We start from the raw sequence: 20,333 nt of genomic DNA on the forward strand, positions 1-20,333 counted from the left end.
TACCACTGTCCATTTCCAGAGCTTTTGTTTAGACAGGGTCTCGCCGCAGTCCAGGCTGGAGTGCAGTGGTATGACGTCAGCTCAGTGCAGCCTTGACTTCCCACCTCAAATCTGCCCCTGTGATCCAGTTACCTCCCACCAGGTCCCTCCTCCAACACTGGGGATTAAAATTCCACATGAGATTTGGGTGGGGACACAGAGCCAAACCACGGCAAACGCCTCCAGGGCCTTTCTCTGCTGTGGCTGGCGTCCAAGTTCCCTCCTTAGAGCTGGGTGCTCTTCCCTTGTCTGCTTTATACCCATTCATCTGCTGATGCCACCTTTCGGCTCCTTGCACACTTTAAGCATGGTCATTGTAAAAGCCTGCTCTGTATCTCTTATCTGGGTGTACTCTGGGCCCACTTTTATTGTCTGGTTTTTCTTTTGGCTATGAGGCCAAAAGAAAAGCCTATATGAGGCTTTTCTTCTCATATGACTGGTAATCTTTGGTTGAGTAGTGGACATTCGGTATGAAAGCAGCAGCAGTGATTGAAGGCCTTGGGTGCTGGCTGCCTCGTCTCGGGGGTGCTCCCTGGTCTACATTCAGCTCACCTGACTCCTGGGGTGCTGCCCCTCAGGACGCTTCCCAGGCTCCTCCATTCCAGGGCGCCTCAACTCCAGTTTTCCCACCACCTCTCAGATGCCCTGCTGGAGGCAGCCGTGTTTGTGGGTAGAAGAGGCCAATGCCAGTCATCTCTCAGGATACCCTCCTCCCCATCCCAACCTCACAATCCCTCAGTACCTCCAGAAAGAGGGATTTCATTTATTTTATTTTATTTTTATTTATTTATTTATTTTCTATTTTCTATTTTTATTTATTTTTTTGAGATGGAGTCTCACTCTGTCACACAGGCTGGAGTGTGGTGGTGCAGTCTCAGCTCACTGTAACCTCTGTCTCCTGGGTTCAGGTGATTCGCCTGCCTCAGCCTCCCGAGTAGCTGGGATTACAGGTGCGCACCACCACGCCCGACTAATTTTAGTATTTTTAATAGAGATGGGGTTTTGCCCTGTTGGCCAGGCTGGTCTCGAACTCCTAGCCTCAAGTGATCTTCCCGCTCCGGCCTCCCAAAGTGCTGGGATTACAGGCGTGAGCTCAGAAAGAGGAATTTTAAATTGCATCTGGAGTCCCTCTCTGAGTCAGCGTCTCTGCCTGTGGAGGAGTTGGGAACTGAGGATGAGCAAGTGGTGGCAGGTGGCCACCTCTGAGGCTCTGCAGGGCACAGCCTGGGCCTCGTGCTCACTCCTCACTCTGTGTCCCTGGCTGGTGTAGAGGCTGTGCCCAGGTGGGCGTTCTCAAGGCTTTGGCGGAGTGCGGCATCCCCGTGGATATGGTGGGAGGCACATCCATCGGGGCCTTCATGGGTGCCCTGTACTCTGAGGAGCGGAACTACAGCCAGATGCGGATCCGGGCCAAGCAGTGGGCTGAGGTAAGCAGGTACCCACCACCCTCACTGGAGCACAGCCCCCCAGGTCCATGCTGGTGCTGGGGGACGCTGGGGCCGTTGGCCTCTGCATGTGGCTCTGCAGGGCCCTGCCCTTGAGGAGGCTACACCCCGAGGCCTCCCAGTGCAGCTTGTGAGGCAAAGGAACAGCAAAGAGAAGGCACGAATGCAGGTTGGTGGTAGGAGGCGGTCTGATCCATGCCCCGGTCTGAGATGGTAGAGATGATGGTGGGAGGTGGTCTGATCCGTGCCCGGATCTGAGGTGGTGGAGGTTGGTGGTGGGAGGCGGTCTGATCCGTGCCCGGATCTGAGTTGGTGGAGGTTGGTGGTGGGAGGCCGTCTGATCCGTGCCCGGATCTGAGTTGGTGGAGGTTGGTGGTGGGAGGTGGTCTGATCCATGCCCGGATCTGAGGTGGTGGAGGTTGGTGGTGGGAGGTGGTCAGATCCGTGTCCGGATCTGAGTTGGTGGAGGTTGGTGGTGGGAGGCGGCCTGGGTCTGAGGTGGTGGAGGTTGGTGATGGGAGGCGGTCTGATCTGTGCCCGAGTCTGAGGTGGTGAAGGTTGGTGGTGCGAGGCGGCCTGGGTCTGAGGTGGTGGAGGTTGGTGGTGGAGGCGGCCTGGGTCTGAGTTGGTGGAGGTTGGTGGTGGGAGGCGGCCTGGGTCTGAGGTGGTGGAGGTTGGTGGTGGAGGCGGCCTGGGTCTGAGGTGGTGGAGGTTGGTGGTGGAGGCGGCCTGGGTCTGAGGTGGTGGATGTTGGTGGTGGGAGGCGGCCTGGGTCTGAGGTGGTGGAGGTTGGTGGTGGAGGTGGCCTGGGTCTGAGGTGGTGGAGGTTCGTGGTGGGAGGCGGCCTGGGTCTGAGGTGGTGGAGGTTGGTGGTGGAGGCGGCCTGGGTCTGAGGTGGTGGAGGTTGGTGGTGGAGGCGGCCTGGGTCTGAGGTGGTGGAGGTTGGTGGTGGAGGCGGCCTGGGTCTGAGGTGGTGGAGGTTGGTGGTGGGAGGCGGCCTGGGTCTGAGGTGGTGGAGGTTGGTGGTGGGAGGCGGCCTGGGTCTGAGGTGGTGGAGGTTGGTGGTGGAGGCGGCCTGGGTCTGAGGTGGTTGAGGTGCTGCAGGATGACATGGAGGCCAAAATCGTGGAAAAGGAGCTGATTGTCACAGCCCCTGGGAGTAAGAGGCACGAAGCCTCCATGGGGGTTTCTGACCCAAGGGCCAGGCAGGGCAGTGTGAGCAGCTGAGGATGGGCTGACTGAGTGCTCCCGGCAGGCTGGGGACCCTGGGGCTGTCCCTGGTGCATGGCACGCAGCCTGGGTGGATTTAGGGCAGGGAGATGTTGGCTTGGGGATGTGAGATCAGGTCAGGGCGGCTCAGTGTCACAGGAGAGATGTAAACTACTTTGGCCACTAGTCTGGCCTTGTGATAAATGGATTCCAGAATCAGAATACCAAATACAGCATCAAAGACAGCGGTGAGAACAGGCTCCCCTCGGGCCGCAGAGTGAGGTAGCCGGGCTCCGTTCCCCAGCAGACGTGGCCGCCGTCTGCCCTCCTCAGTGCCGCACTTGCTTTTGTGAAACAAAACCGAGCTTTGGTTGGAGCCATGAGTGGGATCAGAAGGGTTTGTGTTCTCCTTTTAAAAGGAAAGAAAATTCGTCACCCCCTGTGCGGCACCAGCTCCCAAGCAGACCTGTGCTGCATTCACGTGGCCTGGGGCTGTCGCCAGCCCCGCCAGCGGGTCCCGAGGCCACTGACGCCGGCTCCCCTCTCTGTTCCAGAAATGTGTCTTTCCCTAAAAAGAGTCACCCGGTCACCTTCAGTGTGCTGCTCAAAAGAGGGCTTGGGGACTGGTACGCAGCAGGACGGCCTCAGGGACAGTGTCCTCGGGACAGAACCCGCCATGGGCAGAGGTGGCTCAGAGCCGGTCCTGTCCCAGAGCGCCTGGTGGCCCTCTCCCTGTCCCTCCCTCTGCGGCTCTGGCGCTGAGGGGCCAGGTGTGGGAATGGCCAGAACTCTCTGGGCTGGTCCTCCTTCCGTGCTGGGAACCCTGGGCCCGCAAGCTGGCTGGGGGCAAGGTGGGCCTGGGGTTGTGTGCCCACCCCTCGTGCTGAGGAGAGGGGACGGCAGGCACTGGGGTCTGGCTCAGCTCCGTAAGCCCCTCTGGTGCTGGGCAGGGGCTTCCTCAGGGAAGGACTGGGGTCTCCTCTGCCTGTGGCCGAGGCATTCTCACTGCCTGCATCACGTGGCGTAAGCACGTCCAGCCCACACTCCAAGCGCTTCCCTCCCAGCTTCCGTCCCCTGAGCCCTAGCTCACTGTGGCAGGGAAGACCCTTCCTCTCCACCCACACTGGGCATTGAGGCTAGTTTGAGATCAGTCTCGAGTCCTCTCCACCCACACTGGGCATTGAGGCTAGTTTGAGATCAGTCTCGAGTCCTCTCCACCCACACTGGGCATTGTGAGGCTAGTTTGAGGTCAGTCTCGAGTCCTGCCTGCCTCACTGAGGAAGGATGGGCCCCAGGCCCACCCAGAAGGAGCCCAAGAGAGTGGACCCCCGATGGAGTGCCACAGTGGCGTGTGAGCCAGGGCTGGGTGGCTCTGACCTTCCCGAGAGCACTCCACTGTGTTCTCCTGGCCCAGGAACCTCATGTGCCCAGCAGCCTGCCCCCAGCTCTCCTCCCGGACCCTCCGGCCATGGGCCTGGGCCAGGCCTTGCCCCAGAGCTGAGCAGGCAAAGCCGAGGACGCCCCAGGCACGGGGGTGCTGCAGAGCCTGTGAGGGTAGGGCCAGCGAGGGCTTTGGGGTCAGGAAGGGACTGAGGGTAGGGCTGTATCCTGGCTTTCAGGCCCTGTGGGTGTCCACCCGCCTCTGCTCCCTCTGAGGCTCCAGCCAGGGTGCCAAAGAATAGAAACGCCCTCAGAATAGAAATTATTTACCAATTTTAGAGGTAGAAAATTGTCAGGAGACTATTCTCCATGGATATGTCATGGTACTGTTGATATGACTTGGATCTGTGTCCCGACTCAAATCTCATCTCAAATTGTAATCCTTGGCCGGGCGCGGTGGCTCAAGCCTGTAATCCCAGCACTTTGGGAGGCCGAGACGGGCGGATCACGAGGTCAGGAGATCGAGACCATCCTGGCTAACACGGTGAAACCCCGTCTCTACTAAAAAATACAAAAAACTAGCCGGGCGAGGTGGCGGGCGCCTGTAGTCCCAGCTACTTGGGAGGCTGAGGCAGGAGAATGGCGTAAACCCGGGAGGCGGAGCTTGCAGTGAGCTGAGATCCGGCCACTGCACTCCAGCTCGGGTGACAGAGCGAGACTCCGTCTCAAAAAAAAAAAAAAAAAAAAAAAATTGTAATCCTCATGTGTTGAGGGAGGAACCTGGTGGGAGGTGATTGGATCGTGAGGGCAGTTTATCCTATGCTGTTCTTGTGATAGGGAGTTCTTGTGAGATCAGGACCTTGGGTGGGGCCCAAGGATACTCTGGACCTCCGTTCCATTCATGAGCGGCTGTCGGGACGCCATGTGTCTGCTGTGGCAGCCCGCAGAGAGAGTGGGAGCCTTCTGTCAATTGCACATGTGCCCCCAGGGCATGACGTCCATGATGAAGGCCGCACTGGACCTCACCTACCCCATCACATCCATGTTCTCTGGAGCCGGCTTCAACAGCAGCATCTGCAGCGTCTTCAAGGACCGGCAGATCGAGGTGAACCCCCACCCAGCCCCCAGTGCCTGTCCCCTCCTGGCCCCCGCCTCTTGGCCCTGAGTCAGCCTCCCCAGACACGGGACAGAAGCGTGATGGGAGAGGGTCCGTCTAAGCCCCGTCCGCCCGCAGGACCTGTGGATTCCCTATTTCGCCATCACCACTGACATCACAGCCTCGGCCATGCGGGTCCACACCGATGGTGAGCACCCCTGCCGCGCAGGGGCGGCCGCTTGGGTGCGAGGTGTGGGCAGGGGGAGAGCCCAGCAACCCTGGGGGTCGGGAAGGTCGCGGGGGTCTCCTGTGGGCAGCTCTGTCCATGGAGGACGCAGGATGCCCCTACTAGGTGCACAGACAGGAGGGGGCGTGGCCTGGACCAGAGACCTCAGACGGGAGGGGGCGTGGCCTGGGCCTGAGACCTCAGATGGGAGGGGGCGTGGCCTGGGCCTGAGACCTCAGACAGGAGGGGGCGTGGCCTGGGCCAGAGATCTCAGAAGGCCAGACAGGACCCTCGCAGAATCAGTGATGTGGGCTAGACTGATGGACATCATGTGGGAGGACAAAGTGAGGGGCTCCCTCACTCCTGGGGTGAGGGAGTCACAGCAGTTGGAAGTCCTGGGCACACCTAATGTAGTCGACCCCAGAGAAAGAACTCAATTTCGTTCAGCCCTTGGGCCATGTGCTTCCTTTTGTGGAGGCGGCCTCAGTGAGGTGGGACCTACCAGCTCCAGGACTGCAGAGACAAGGCCCTGACCCCTGGACCCAGGAGAAGCCTCCTCTGGGTAACCAGCGACTCCGGGCCCCCTCCCCAGGCTCCCTGTGGCGGTATGTGCGTGCCAGCATGTCCCTGTCCGGTTACATGCCCCCTCTCTGTGACCCCAAGGACGGACACCTGCTGATGGATGGGGGCTACATCAACAACCTCCCAGGTACTGCGGTTGTGGGGACCACACCTGACAGGAGCACAGGCTCCTGGGTCACACCGCCCCACGGCCCCTGCTGCTGCTGCCTTTGCTCCGAGAAGGCTGGGCTGGAACACGTTTTCCTTAGAGTGTGCCAAGGAAAAATGTCAGGCTGGCATCAGAGCTCCGAGAACATGCACACGCGTGTACACGCACACGCAGGCACCGGCAGCATGTGCTCCAGCATATGGCCCTGTTAGTCAGCTCAGCAGCGTGCAGAACAAAGGCCAAGTCGAGTAACTGGGAGCAATTAAGCCCCATCTGTGCCCACAGTCAGAAACTAACAGCCTGCAGGTGTCGGCCTTGCTGGGGACCAGGCCACTCCTGTCACCTGTGGGATATGCGGTCAGAATGGCCCAGGACACAGCTGTGTGCCCACAGCTGCCCTCTGAGCTGGGCGTGTGGGTCTTCTGCCTCTAGAAGGTGTAACGGCAGAAAGGAGACCCCACAGCCCCCAGGTCAGGTCTCAGGGAGGCAGGCTCTGTCCCCGTCCCCTGGCTCTGCATGCCTGTCCAGGGGGTAACCAGGGCTGGCTTCTCCCTAGCGGATGTGGCCCGGTCCATGGGGGCAAAAGTGGTGATTGCCATTGATGTGGGCAGCCGAGATGAGACGGACCTCACCAACTATGGGGATGCGCTGTCTGGCTGGTGGCTGCTGTGGAAACGCTGGAACCCCTTGGCCACGAAAGTCAAGGTGGGGTGCTACCTGGCGAGCTGGGCTGTCCCTGCGGCTCCTCCCTGCAGCCCCACACCTGTCCTGCGGCAGGGAAGTGGGGGCCACTCCTGGGCTCTGAGGCCAGCAGGTCTGGGGCCACCCCTCACCACCCCTGCCTGAGCCCAGCTCCGGGGAAAGAAGGGACGAGGCCGGACGGGCCTGAAGGCTGTGGCAGCCCGCAGGGAGGACCCCCGGCCGGGAGCTGCTACCCTCTCCCCGCAGCCCCAGGTCGGAGGATGGGTCCCCAGAACCTGTCCTGCACTACGGGCCATGCTGGGACGGGGTAGGGGCCAGGGCAGGAGACTCAGGCGACTGTGACGGTAGCAGGTGTTGAACATGGCGGAGATTCAGACGCGCCTGGCCTACGTGTGCTGCGTGCGGCAGCTGGAGGTGGTGAAGAGCAGTGACTACTGCGAGTACCTGCGCCCCCCTATCGACAGCTACGGCACCCTGGACTTCAGCAAGTTCAACGAGATCTGCGTGAGTGCCGGCCACACCCGCAGCGGCGGAGGCGGGCGGAGGGCACTCCGGTGGCTGCCTCTCCCCGCTTCCCCCTTTTGAGAAGACAGGAAGTGGGGGGCTCCCCACACCTCCTGACGGGGCCCTGGGGGTGTGCACAGGAAGTGGGGTACCAGCACGGGCGCACGGTGTTTGACATCTGGGGCCGCAGTGGCGTGCTGGAGAAGATGCTGCGCGACCAGCAGGGCCCAAGCAAGAGGCCCTCCAGTGAGGTGAGTGCGGGCGCCAGGACCACGCCCAGCTCCCCAGGCCACGCCCAGCTCCCCAGACCACGCCCAGGTCCTCAGGCCACAGGCCCTGCCCCACTGGTCAAAGACTCCAGGGCTAGGACAAGGATTGCTCAGGACTGCGCATCTCCCCAGCCCCTGCCCCTGCCCCAACTTGGGGGGCAGGCGGAGGCTACAGAGAGGGCACAGGGTGGGTGGGGCCTTCCCACAGGAAGCAGGCTGGGGACTGGCAGGTGGGTGTCCACGGGCAACATGCTGTCCTCACCCCACCCCCAGGTCCTCACCTGTCCCAACGCCTCCTTCACGGACCTTGCTGAAATTGTGTCTTGCATTGAGCCCGCCAAGCCCGCCATGGTGGATGGTGAGTGGAGGCCCAAGATGAGGTGCTCGCGGCTGCGTGGCCTCCTGATGCTGTGTTGGGCTCGACGCCCCCACCCCAGAGGCCCACGGCCTCCCCTCCTGCCCACGTCCATGCCCACGCTATGGCAGCTGGGGTGCTTGGTGGCGCTCCTCCGTCCCGGGCACCACGTGTACCCACAGCAGTGGGACTTTGACCACCCTGGGCCACCCAGCCTCTGCCCTTCATTCACCCCAAGTCCCAGCCACACCTCAGGCCTGAGGTAGAACCACGTTTTGCCTCCCACCCCACCCCACCCAGTGGGAATGGGAATGAAGGCTGCTTGTTGGAGGGGCAGCAGGGCCAGAAGGGCCACTCCCCTCCACGCTCCATCCAGGGCCCTGCGCTTGGGCCTTCGGCCAGTGGCCTCCTGACAGCAGAACTGGAATTCTCCCGGGAGACGCCTTCTCGTGGCTGCTGTGGGCTGAGAGAGCCCTGGGCAAGGCAGCTGCTGTCCACAGAGGCCTGGTCTGGGGTGCGGGAGCCCTAAGGGTGCCTGGCTGACAAGGGGAGGAGTGTCTACCCACCCCTTGCCCTTGTGGAAGACCTACCAAGTGATATGCTGGGGCAAGGCTGGAGGCAGACAGAACCAGGGGTGGTGTGCAGGGCTGCCCTGGGACCAGGTGGCTGCCTGTGGGGCCCCTGGCCACCTAGGGGCAGGGGTGGGCATCTGTGACCAGTTCTGCCTCTGAGTGTGGCTGTGCTGGGCATGGTCCCTTCCTTGGGAGGGAACTGATGTGGCCCTACCCTCGGCGCCAGACGAATCTGATTACCAGACGGAGTATGAGGAGGAGCTGCTGGACGTCCCCAGGGATGCATACGCAGACTTCCAGAGTACCTCGGCGGAGCGGGGCTCGGACTCGGTGAGTAGCTGGGCGTGGCCCCACCTCATGCCCGCAGCTGAGCCTCAGTGCCTCGCCCTGAGCCGGACACTCCCTCCCTGTGGTCCCACTGGGTTACCAGCGCTGCACAGCCTCGGCCCTGCCTAGTCCTCACGTGCAACATACGGTCTGCTTGCAGGAGGACGAGTCCTTGCTGCAGCATGGACACCCCAGCCTGGCTTTCCCAAAACTGTCCGAGGGCTCCTCTGACCAGGATGGGTAGAGGCCTGTGCTAAAGAGCCCAGATGCAGTGTCTTCTGTGGGACTGTCCCCAAGGCTGAGGCTGCTGCCAACTCCTAGGGTCCTCTGTACCTGCCCTGCTGGAAGCCCCAGCTTTCCCCGGAGCCCCAGGCTGTGTTAGGATTCTCTGGGCCTCTTCTCTGTACCTGCAGCCCTGCACACAGGGCCCTGTGAGCTCCCCCTGCAGCCCTGTGAGGCCCCTGAAGCCCTGTGAACCCCCTGCATCCCTGTGAGCCCCCCTGCAGTCCTGTGAGGGCCCCGAAGCTCTGTGAACCCCCTATTGCCCTGTGAGCCTCCCTGCTGCTCTGTCAGCCCCCCTGCAGTCCTGTGAGGCCCCCCAAAGCCCTATGAGCCTACCTGCAGCCCTGTGAACCCTTCCTGCAGCCCTGTGAGAGCCCTGTGAGCCCCCTGCAGCCCTGTGAGGCCCCCCAAAGCCCTGTGAACCTGCTGCAGCCCTATGAGCCTCCCTGCTGCTCTCTCAGCCCCCCTGCACCCCTGTGAGGCCCCCCAAAGCCCTCTGACCCCCTGCAGCCCTGTGAGCCTCCCTGCTGCCCTGTGAGCCCCCCCGGAGCCCTGTGAACCCCCCCAGAGCCCTGTGAACCCGATGCAGCCCTGTGAGGCCCCTGAAGCCCTGTGAGGTGTGGGAGCCCTGATGCTGCCATGTGATGTTTCAATAAAGGTGGATCTGAGTGTTGGACGTGTCCCCCGGGCTGAGGTCCCTGTCGCAAAGAAACACTACTGGCTGTCCCTGATATGGGTGGTCGCCGAGGTTGGGCAGTCCCCAGCCATCCTCAAATGACCCCACTGCTGGGGCCTGAGAGCCCCTAGGGTGGCAACTGCAGGCCAGGCAGGTAGGGCTCCCAGAGTCTGCGTGGAGCTGTGGCTCCCAGGACCAGGACAGGACCCTCTGGCTCCCTCTGGCCTCGAGCACACTGGGTGCCCCTAAACCGGCTTCCCCTTCAGTTTCCAGGTCCCAAACTGCACAGGGAGCCCTTTTGTGTAAGGGGAGGGAGAATCGGCCGCCCTGTGACCCCTGCAGATCATGAGGGCCGAGGGCCCAGGACTTTGCGAACAGGCGGCCGCTGGCCTGTTTCCCCGCTCTGGAGGCCTGGACGAGAGGGCGCGGAGCCAGGCCGTCCGGCCCCGCCCCCAACCCGAGCCCTGACGTCACGGTGGGCGGGGTCACTTGTCCTCTCCGAGTGCTCCCGGGCCCTGACGTCACAGTGGGCGGGACCGAGTGCCCCTCCGAGCCCGCCCGGGTCCTGACGTCACGATGGGCGGGGCCAGCCCTCGGTCCGGGCAGCGCTCTCCCGGGAGCGGCGGCACGCGCGGAGCGCCGGGTGCGGCCATGCGGGGCCCGGGCCCGACCCCGAGCCCGAGCCCAAGCCCGAGTCGGAGCCCGAGCGAGACCCCGAACCCAAGCCCAAGCGCGACCCCCGGCGCGGCGCGGCTACCCCGGCGGAGGCGGCGGGCGCGGGGCGCGCTCTGAGGCCCGGGGGATGCGCCGCCGCCTCGACCATGGGCGCCGCCGCCTCCAGGAGGAGGGCGCTGAGGAGCGAGGCCATGTCCTCGGTGGCGGCCAAAGTGCGGTGAGTGCTACCCCGCCCCGGACCCCCGACCCCGCCCGAGTCCGCCCCTGCCCCGCGGTGCTCCCCGGGCTCCCGGGCCCCAGCCTCTCCCACTGCGGCGCCCTCCCCGCGTCCCGCGCCCCCTCCTCTGGCTTCTCGCCGCGCCTCCCTCTTCCTGGCCCCCTGCCCTGCCCTCCTGTCCCCTCCCCTCGCGAGCGCATGGTGGGCGAGCGCACCCCCCGGGTCGGGAGTGGCCTCGGTTCCCCAGGGAACAGCAGCTAACCAGCCTCGCGACCCCTCTCCACGGGCCAACGGGCAGGGGCCGGGCCTGCAGGCCTGGCCAGGGCGCACCAGTACCAAGGGTGTGTGGGTTCCCGGAGGGGGCGACCCCCGACCCTCCCTCCAGACGCCTAAGGCCTGGCTGGGGACCGGCTCCCCGGCTCTTGTGCCGCCCTGTGTTTGGGAGGGTCGTGCCGTGGCCTCCGACCGTGCCCTCTCTGTCCACCCTCAGAGCAGCTCGAGCGTTTGGAGAGTACCTGTCCCAGAGTCACCCTGAGAACCGCAACGGCGCAGGTAGGGCACGCGAGGCCATGCCAGGGCCGCCCAGACCCCCCAGCCCAGGGGATGCTGATCCCTGCCTCCGGGGGTGGAGCGTGAGGGGCATTGGTTGCGCGTGGGCCGGGCGCCCTGCCGGCCTGGCTTCCTCACATCCCCTGCCCTCCCTGCCCGAGCCCCAGGAGCAGTTCCCAGCCGCTCGTCACCATGGCACCCACCCCGCCTGGGCCGTTGGCATGGCAACAGGCCTCCTGGCTCCCCCAGGGCTGGCACCACTGCCTCTGGGGGCCAGCTGGTGGGGGGAGGGGGAAGTTGGCACCAGGCAAACGGTGCGATCGCAGGCTGGGGGGTGGCCTGCGTGTTCCTACCCAGCAGGACCGCACACAGGTAGCGCGGAGTCACCCCGCCCCCACACACATGCAGGGGCTTGAGGCCCAGATAGGAGTGAGGGGCTCAGAAACATGCCAGTGACTAGGGTTTGAGCAGCCCCAGCCCCCCACAGACGCCAGGTGCCCATTGGGTATTCTCTGCCTTCGGCCTGCTATGAAACCAGCAGCGGGGGGCCACGCCGCTGCAGGCTCACCCAGTGTCTCTCCCAGATCACCTGCTGGCTGATGCCTACTCTGGCCACGACGGGTCCCCCGAGATGCAGCCGGCCCCCCAGAACAAGCGCCGCCTGTCCCTCGTCTCCAACGGCTGCTACGAGGGCAGCCTCTCAGAGGAGCCCGGCATTAGGAAGCCCGCAGGCGAGGGCCCCCAGCCTCGAGTGTACACCATCTCTGGGGAGCCTGCCCTGCTGCCCAGCCCCGAGGCGGAGGCCATTGAGCTGGCGGTGGTGAAGGGGCGGCGGCAGCGGCACCCTCACCACCACAGCCAGCCCCTGCGCGCCAGCCCTGGCGGCAGCCGGGAGGATGTCAGCAGGCCCTGCCAGAGCTGGGCGGGCAGCCGCCAGGGCTCCAAGGAATGCCCCGGATGTGCACAGCTGGCTCCTGGCCCCACCCCTCGGGCCTTTGGTCTGGACCAGCCGCCTCTGCCTGAGACCTCTGGCCGCCGCAAGAAGCTGGAGAGGATGTACAGTGTTGACCGTGTGTCTGGTGAGGGGCTTGTGTCGGGGCATGGACAGGTTTGGGGGTGCATGCCACTGCCAGGGTCTGACAGCAGCAGCCACTGTGAGGCTTGGAACAGGGGATGGGTGCTCAGGTCACAGTATGCCAGCGGACTCAAGATTAAACCCAGCAGGCTCCTGCTGCTGCCTCCACACCCTATGAGCTGTGAGTTCCCTCAGCTCCTCAGCAAAATCTGCCAGGCCTCACAGTCCGCTTTGGCCCGGCTAGCACCAGGTCAATCAAGGAGTGCTTCCCAGAGGAGGGGGCCTGGGAGGATCTTAAGGGATATATAGGGAGGAAACACCACTTAATCAGGAGATTGGGCTGCCCTCCAAGAGTCCTGGGAAGCTGTTGGGGCCCAGCCAGGCAGTGGGCCCGTTTCCCCAGGACTGTTGAGTTGCGTGGTAGCTTGTCCACCAGGCAGAAAGTCACTCCACGGTCCCCACACTTGGGCATCAGGAAAAGGCTGTGGGGTCCCTGGGAAGGCGACAACCCTCAGCAAGGTGGTCTCTAGCCTCAGCGAGGGCCTCCAGCTAGAGCATGGGGGCTGTGGAGAAGGCCTCAGATGCCCGAGGGAAACAGATGCATTTTTTTCCTGGGCCTCCTGGAGACAGACCGTGCTTTCAAAGGAATGTTCCTCAAACTTTGGGTGGCCAAAGGGAAAGTTAAGCCAAAAAAAATCAAAGCGTCAAGTCACCAAGACCGTGGTCTTGGTGAGTGAGCAGCAGACATTCGAGCACTGCCCTCTGGGCCCGTGGGGGGATGCCACCCTGCGCCAGCCTCCCCCCACCCGCCCTGGCTGCCCACTGCCACTGACCCCCGGACTCAGAAGCATCTGCTTCCCAACAGGGAGGGACAGACCTCACCCAGCCACCGCTCCTTTTTGTCTCTTTTAGACGACATCCCCATTCGTACCTGGTTCCCCAAGGAAAATCTTTTCAGCTTCCAGACAGCAACCACAACTATGCAAGCGTGAGTCTTGTTCCACGATGTGGGGTCAGGGCCGGGTGGCCTCCTGCTGCTGCTCAGGAAACACGGCTTTTTCCCAGCCTCTGGGCCTACCAGGGTGGCTGCTTCTGAACAGCCCCATGTGCCCATCCTGTGCCAGGCCTGCCAGGGAGGCCATGGCTGGCTGCTCTTCCCCTCCCATGGCTGGTGCCCAGCCACCCCACAGTCCTCTGGTCACGGGACCCGGCCCAGGGCTGCAGCTGATGAGCTGTCAGTGGGGTGTGGGGTGTGGCGTGGTTCTCCTCCTCCCATCCCCTCTCCTCAGCCTGTGTCTGCCCTCCCTCAACCCCCAAATAGAAGCCTACTTCTGTTTCATATGTGCCACAGGTAATGACAGTTTTGGGGTCCCCCCAGGGACCTGCTCTTCTCTGTCTGGACATACATCTGGGTTTTCTGTTTTGGGGTTCCTTCCAGGGAAGTTCCCTTTGCTGCAGTGGCCCCCACACCAAAGAAGTGCCCTGCACAGGGGGAGTCCACCCCACTCCCAGCCTCAGGCTGCCCGGTCTCAGCAACCGGTCCTGGTGGCATGGGCTGCAGTGACATAAGCTTCCATTGCCTATTCAGGGCTGGCTGGCAGTGTAGCCAGCATCCTGCTGGCGGCTGGGTTACCTGTGAGGGATCTACTGGGTCAGTGACAAGAAGGGAACTGCAGGGGCCGGGTGGGGGCTGAGGGGAGGCCCAGGGTTGAGCTCACTGTGTCTTCTCTCTCACGCCATCCCTTTTGGCCCTGGCTTCAGCATCTCGTAAGTACCTGTATGACTTGGTGCCTAAGGGCACAGCCGTTGTCCCTGGGGAGACCCTCCCACCCCCAAATAGGTTTGGGCAGGCCAGGGACCTGGGTCTTGAGGGAGTGCCGCTCTCTGTGGGCCTGGCTCCCAGCGGGCACCGAGGTCGCAGCAGGGCCTGCCGGGAGCTGGGCCTCAACTGGTGAGGCAGGCTGGGACTCCTCTGCCTGGCCCCATGCCCCAGACGCCCTGCTGGGCCCTCTGCTCGCACCACTGTCCCCACGTCTGTGTCCCTCCTGCCTCTGGCCAAGGGCAGTGCTGACTCGCGGTGGTTTCCCAGGGTGTTCAGGGGCTACGCGGAGAGGAAGCGCCGGAAACGGGAGAATGATTCCGCGTCTGTAATCCAGAGGTAGGGCCTGCCAGCCACTCGCCACCAGGGTCCATCTCTGGTCTGTGCTGGCCTGGCCTGGGCCCCCTCGGCCCTGGCAGACCTGATGGGGGAAGGGTGGTGGCGACCACTGGCCTGGCCCTGCTCTGGGGACGTGGCAGGCAGGAGAGGCCATGTGGCCCGGGCTGCAGGAAAGCATCTCACCCTCAGTCCTGCATTCCGAGGGCACGGGTCTCTGTCTGGGATGGGGCCAGAGGCAAGGCCCCCCTCCCCCGCTCCAACTACAGAGCTATGTCTGGGGAACTTTTTTGCCCGTTTCGGATGTTGGGCCTTGGCAGGGTCCAAAGTTTGGTGGAGGAGAGGACCTGCCCCTGAGGTGGCTCAAGGACACAGAGCAGGAGAGGGGGCTCCTGCAGGCCCCCAGCCCGCCATGGGGTGGTGCAGACAGGAGCCCCGCTCTGCTGCAGCGCAGGCAGGCTGGATCCTCAGCCACATGGGCGTCCATGGAGGCTCAGGGTGTGAGTCCCGGGCGAGGATGGAAGGTCAGAGCCTGGGAATGCAGCTTCGGAGGAAGCTTGATCCAGAGCGCCAGGCACTGCACCTTTGTTCTGGAGGCGAAGGGGAGCCCTGGAAGGCTCTCGTGGGGAGAGCACTGGGTGGGATTTGCCTTTGGGTGGGAGGTGGTGCCAGGAGCCAGGGAGAGCACTGGCTTCCCACACCGAAGGGGTGAGAGTAGAGCGCTAGCCCGACGGGGACTAGGTGGGCAGGGGCTGCCGCCACCCCCTCAAGGCCTTCAGCCCCTCACTTCCTCCCCCAGGAACTTCCGCAAACACCTGCGCATGGTCGGCAGCCGGAGGGTGAAGGCCCAGAGTAAGGCCCTGTGGGGCGGGGGTGGGGGGCCGGCGTTGCGCTTGGCTGGTTGGGGCTTTGCGTGCTGCTAGCTGTGCTGAGAACGACCCCCCCCCCCCGCCCCGCGCCCGCCCTAACCCCAGCCAGGCCCTGCCTCAGGCTCCTCCCCTCCCAGCCACGCCCCCAACCCGGCACAGGCTCCTCCCCGCCCAGCCGTGCCCCCAGCCCGACAAGGCTTCTACTCTCAGCCACGCCCCCAACCCGGCACAGGCTCCTCCCCTGCCAGCCACGCCCCAGCCCGGCACAGGCTCCTCCCCTGCCAGCCACGCCCCCAGCCTGGCACAGGCTCCTCCCCTCCAGGCCACGCCCCCAGCCCAACAGGCTCCTCCTCTCCCAGACTCCGCCTCTGGCCCCGCCCCAGTGTTCGCAGATCCTGCCCCTGAACCTACTGAGTCTCCGGTTCGTGTCTGCTTCTTGTGCCTCAGGCCACACCCACATCAGCTTCCTCTGCCCAGGGTCCCCGCGGTCCCCTTGCCTGGGGCCTGAGTCTCCAGAGGCCCCACCTCGCCCGCTCGCTAATGCGGGTTTTGCTCTCTGCAGCGTTCGCTGAGCGGCGCGAGCGGAGCTTCAGCCGGTCCTGGAGCGACCCCACCCCCATGAAAGCCGATACTTCCCACGACTCCCGAGACAGTAGGTGCCCCGCACAGGCCCGCCCACCTTTCCCAGAGCCTCCCCTAGACCCTAGACCCCTGCTGGGGGTCCCCTGCCAGGGCCGCTGGGCTGCGCTTTTGCACTCTGAGCCTTGGTTTACCTATTTGTGAGATGGGGACGCCCTCAGCATCTCCGATCTCAAAAATGGGGCTAACTTAACGGCTGCGGCAGTGCTGGCCGGGGGCGCCTGTAGGGCTGTGCCCACTGCCACTCGCAAGAGGCCTTGAGGGGCAGGGGACTGCAGTGCCCGCCCCCACTCCCTCCCAGGCGCCCTGCCGACTTGGCTGGAGCTGATGCCTGCACGCGCCGTCCACCAGCCTGGCACCAGGGTCTCCCTCCCCACATCAGGCCGCTACCCAGTGGTGTCCGCAGGCCTGTCCTGCCGGGCTGGCGGCGGCCTCTGCATAGTCCTCTCACTTGCTTGGAGGACCCTCCGGGATGGGCCTTTCGGGCCCCGTGGGCCTCGGGGCCGTGGCCAGGACAGGAGGTGCTAGCAGGCCTGCTGTCTTGGTGACCCTCTTGCTTCCCAGGCAGTGACCTGCAGAGCTCCCACTGCACGCTGGACGAGGCCTTCGAGGACTTGGACTGGGACACGGAGAAGGGCCTGGAGGCCGTGGCGTGCGACACCGAGGGCTTCGTGCCACCAAAGGTCATGGTGAGGCCCAGCCCGGGCAGTGCTCCTCTGCACCCCAGCAGGACTCGGCCCTGTCCCAAGAGCCCAGCCAGCTCTGCCTGGGACCACGCAGCCTTCTCCGGCTGCCTGCGGGAGGGGGTCTCACAGGGCTGTACCCTTGGGCTGCCTGGCAGCCAGAAGGTAGCCTCATGGGGGCTCCCACAGCCCCTCGGCTTTTGGATGGGCCTGGGGCCCCTGAGCAGCTCTTTGTCTCCCTAGCTCATTTCCTCCAAGGTGCCCAAGGCTGAGTACATCCCCACCATCATCCGCCGGGACGACCCCTCCATCATCCCCATCCTCTACGTGAGTCCCGCCCCAGGCCTGCCCCCACAGATCCCCTCCTGCAGCCCCACGCTGGGCCAGCGCTGGCACCCCAGGTCCCCAGCGGGCTGTGACGCTGCTGGCTCTGACGCAGCCCTGATGTGGCCTTGTGGCCTGTGTCTGTCCCCAGGACCATGAGCACGCAACCTTCGAGGACATCCTTGGTATGTGTGTCGTTGGCCCCTCTCTGCTGGTCCTGGGGCTGGGAGAGCAGACACAGGCAGGGGGTGCCCCTGGGGCTGGGGTGGGAGCCGCAGCGCTCACACCCACTCTCCCACAGAGGAGATAGAGAGGAAGCTGAATGTCTACCACAAGGGAGCCAAGATCTGGAAGATGCTGATTTTCTGCCAGGTGGGGCTCAGTGTTCTCTGGCCCAGGAGAAGAATCGTGGCAGGGTGGGGGAAGATCAAGGGGAAGAGGTCAGGTTGGGGGAGACCAAGGGGAAGAGGCATGGGGTGGGGGAACCAAGGGGAAGAGGCGTGGTGTGGGGGAACCAAGGGGAAGAGACCTGGGAGGGCACCAAGGGGAAGAGACATGGTGAGGGGGGGACCAAGGGGAAGAGATGTGGTGGGGGAGATGAAGAAGAAGAGGTGTTTGGAGGGGAGACCAAGGGGAAGAGACATGGCCAGGAGAGGACGACCAAAAACACCTCCCACGCGTGTGCGTGAGTGCATGTGTGTGGGAGAGGGGGAGGAAGGAGGAGCAGGTGCCTGACCACAGCTTCTTACAGGGAGGCCCTGGACACCTCTATCTGCTCAAGAACAAGGTGGCCACCTTTGCCAAAGTGGAGAAGGAAGAGGACATGATTCAGTGAGAAGCCGGGTGCCCTGGGCGCGGGGAGGGCTGGAGGCAGAGTCCAGGCTCCGGAGTGTCCCTCCCCCACGGTCCCCTCTGTGGAGCGGGGTGCCTGTCCCTGCCACTGGGTGACACGCCCCTCTCCACCAGCTTCTGGAAGCGGCTGAGCCGCCTGATGAGTAAAGTGAACCCAGAGCCGAACGTCATCCACATCATGGGCTGCTACATTCTGGGGAACCCCAATGGGGAGAAGGTACAGTGACTCCCAGGCCCCACCCCAGGCCTCTGGAAACCCCCAACGTGGACAGACAGGGCAGGGCCTTCCGTGTTTCCTGGCATTTTTTTTTCCTTGCCCCGGGCATTCCCCTAGAAATCCCTTTTGCCTGAGTGCAGCCAGGTTTGGGGGGTCTGAGAAAAGAGGGTGGGCCCTGCTCCCCATCTTTCCCCCCTCCTCCTTCCCCATCTCTCTGCCTCAGACTCACGGCACCCCCCTTCTTCCAGCTGTTCCAGAACCTCAGGACCCTCATGACTCCTTATAGGGTCACCTTCGAGTCACCCCTGGAGCTCTCAGCCCAAGGTGAGTTACCCAGGCTAGGCCCAAGCTCTGCAGCCACTGTGGGGCCTTGGTGGGGTGGGATCCCGAGGCTGCTGGCCAGGCCTGAGCCTCCTGCCCCCCGCTCCGCCCAGGGAAGCAGATGATCGAGACGTACTTTGACTTCCGGCTGTATCGCCTTTGGAAGAGCCGCCAGCACTCGAAGCTGCTGGACTTTGACGACGTCTTGTGAGGGGCAGAGGCCTCCGCCCAGTCGCCATCAGGCCGCTCCGTCTGCACAGGGACCTGGGGCTGGGCCGCCTCGTGCTCCCTGGGACTGTGCGGCTCTGGTCTTGCCTGGAGCCACTTCAGGGCACCTCAGACGTTGCTCAGGTTCCCCCCGTGGGTTCCGGTCCTCACCGCACCCATGGCCACAGAGGCCTCAGTCCCTGGGGGCCGGGAGGATCCCGCCCCATGGCCCGTGGATGCTCAGCGGCCAGGCACTGACCTGCCATGCCTCGCCTGGAGGCTCGGCTTTGGGAATCCCCTCCATGGGGTTCATAGAAATAAGTGCAATTTCTACACCCCCGAAACAGTTCAAAGGGAAGCAGCATTTCTTGTTAACTAGTTAAGCACTGTGCTGCTAGTTACAGCATAGGCACCCCAGCCCAGCAGCCCACATGTGTTCAGGACCCTCCCTGCCCACCCCTCCCTGCCGTATCGATCACCAGCACCAGGGTGGCCCGTGTGTGTGGGGCCAGCGTCGCCAGGCTGCCCAGCCTGGCTCTGTCTGCACTGGCCGAGTCTCCGGCTTTGTCTGCACTGGCCAAGTCTCCGACTGTCTGTGCTTTCACTTCCACTTCTCTTGCCACCCCCTCTCCCCGCTTACTCAGACCTCAGCCGGCGCCAGACCCGGCAGGGACATCTGGGCAGCAGGAGGGAAGGGCGCAGCATCCCCTCCTTCAGAGGAGGCTCCGGGTGGGGCCTGCTCCCCATCCCCCCAGGCTCACCCAGCACACTCATTGCTGCTGTTGAGTTCAGCTTTTCCCAGCCTCCATCTGGAGGCTCCATCCCAGCACAGAGGCCTGGGGCTTGGCAGGGGCCCGGCTGGGGCTGGGTCCTGGGTTTCAAGAACCTCACCGGTACCGCAGTGGGCCCCGGGACCCGGCCGCACAGCTGGTGGACTGTAGGGGCTCCTGACTCGGAGGAGCTCCCAGCTTTTGTCCACAGTCGGCAGGATGGGCGCTCGTGTATATAGCTGGGGTAGGGGGCAGGCCCCCCTTGTGCAGAGCCAGGGGTCTGAGGGCACCTGGCTGTGTTCCCGGCTGAGGGAGGGCTGGGGCGGGGGCCGGGCTCGGAACGGTGTACGATACCCCTCATAGTGACCATTAAACCTGATCCTCCACCTCGGCCGCTGCATGGGTCTGTCCTCTCAGTGCTCTCCAGGGGCCGCCCCAGGCCCAGCTTCTGGGCCCACTCCTCTGAGGTCACTGCTGCAGGGCCTTCCTGCCTGGAGAGAGTTGGAGCCTGGGCCACTAGACCACCCCTCAGGGCACAGACGGGGGGGCCGACGTGGGAGGGGATGGAGAGGAGCTGCAGGAGGGCTGGGGGGGGCGCAGTCTCAGAGAGGGGGACACCAGGTCTGGAGGGGAGAGCAGAGACAGCCCGTTTCCCCTGTCCCCTCAGGCCACCCTGTGTGTGCAGTCAGCAGTGTGCCACAGATGGGGGCCACTCTCTCAACCTCAGGTGTCCCCAGGGTCCAAACCACTACTGGGCACAGCCAGGTTGGCTACCAGCTGGTTCCCTGCCCTGTGGCTGGGGGATGGAACAACAGGTATCAGCTGGGCCAGGGTCAGGGGGCCTGCCAGGTGTGCCAGCCCCACGCAGAGGCAGGCTGCACAGCCTGGCACAGCCTAGCAGGCTTGAGGCCCGGGGTGCTGGGAGCCACCTCCAGCTGCTCCAGGACATTCTAGATGGAGTCCGGGAG

The 20,333-nt window shown here is 64.0% G+C and overlaps 2 protein-coding genes across 67 annotated transcripts in view; both read left to right on the plus strand.

Moving 5' to 3' along the window:
• PNPLA7 (patatin like phospholipase domain containing 7) overlaps nucleotides 1-9,809 on the plus strand; it is an 87,934-nt gene extending 78,125 nt beyond the window's left edge. For 12 of the 17 annotated variants that reach the window (XM_028834520.2, XM_028834526.2, XM_028834523.2 and 9 more), the window contains 10 exons: nucleotides 1,310-1,466; nucleotides 5,062-5,178; nucleotides 5,308-5,377; nucleotides 5,988-6,104; nucleotides 6,682-6,830; nucleotides 7,179-7,331; nucleotides 7,472-7,582; nucleotides 7,874-7,958; nucleotides 8,754-8,857; nucleotides 9,015-9,809. In XM_028834520.2, the coding sequence (XP_028690353.1) occupies nucleotides 1,310-1,466; nucleotides 5,062-5,178; nucleotides 5,308-5,377; nucleotides 5,988-6,104; nucleotides 6,682-6,830; nucleotides 7,179-7,331; nucleotides 7,472-7,582; nucleotides 7,874-7,958; nucleotides 8,754-8,857; nucleotides 9,015-9,098 (1,147 nt within the window). In that variant the 3' untranslated portion in view covers nucleotides 9,099-9,809. Of the gene's footprint in view, nucleotides 1-1,309; nucleotides 1,467-5,061; nucleotides 5,179-5,307; nucleotides 5,378-5,987; nucleotides 6,105-6,681; nucleotides 6,831-7,175; nucleotides 7,332-7,471; nucleotides 7,583-7,873; nucleotides 7,959-8,753; nucleotides 8,858-9,014 lie in introns of all 17 variants that reach the window. The other 5 variants (XM_077966752.1, XM_077966757.1, XM_077966753.1 and 2 more) reach the window with 1 other exon arrangement.
• A 598-nt stretch (nucleotides 9,810-10,407) lies between these two features.
• NSMF (NMDA receptor synaptonuclear signaling and neuronal migration factor) lies at nucleotides 10,408-19,756 on the plus strand. 50 transcript variants are annotated; one of them, XR_013405214.1, is made up of 16 exons: nucleotides 10,408-10,704; nucleotides 11,195-11,256; nucleotides 11,838-12,332; nucleotides 12,959-13,057; nucleotides 13,241-13,316; nucleotides 14,418-14,486; nucleotides 15,283-15,335; nucleotides 15,915-16,004; nucleotides 16,556-16,680; nucleotides 16,918-17,001; nucleotides 17,150-17,183; nucleotides 17,300-17,370; nucleotides 17,750-17,829; nucleotides 17,965-18,114; nucleotides 18,235-18,391; nucleotides 18,502-19,756. XR_013405214.1 is itself a non-coding variant. In XM_077966873.1 (16 exons), exons 1-16 carry the CDS (start codon nucleotides 10,634-10,636, stop codon nucleotides 18,597-18,599), a joined length of 1,710 nt encoding a protein of 569 aa, XP_077822999.1. In that variant the 5' UTR covers nucleotides 10,408-10,633; the 3' UTR covers nucleotides 18,600-19,756. The 50 variants fall into 50 exon arrangements, 34 of the variants coding, with proteins under 34 accessions (XP_077822999.1, XP_014971715.1, XP_014971721.1 ...); XR_013405212.1 differs by having other exon boundaries at nucleotides 18,291-18,391; XR_013405213.1 differs by having other exon boundaries at nucleotides 17,965-18,095; nucleotides 18,291-18,391.
• The last annotated feature ends 577 nt before the right edge of the window (nucleotides 19,757-20,333 follow it).

Source organism: Macaca mulatta, chromosome 15, assembly GCF_049350105.2.
Source record: "Macaca mulatta isolate MMU2019108-1 chromosome 15, T2T-MMU8v2.0, whole genome shotgun sequence".
Classification (NCBI taxonomy): Eukaryota; Metazoa; Chordata; class Mammalia; order Primates; family Cercopithecidae; genus Macaca; species Macaca mulatta.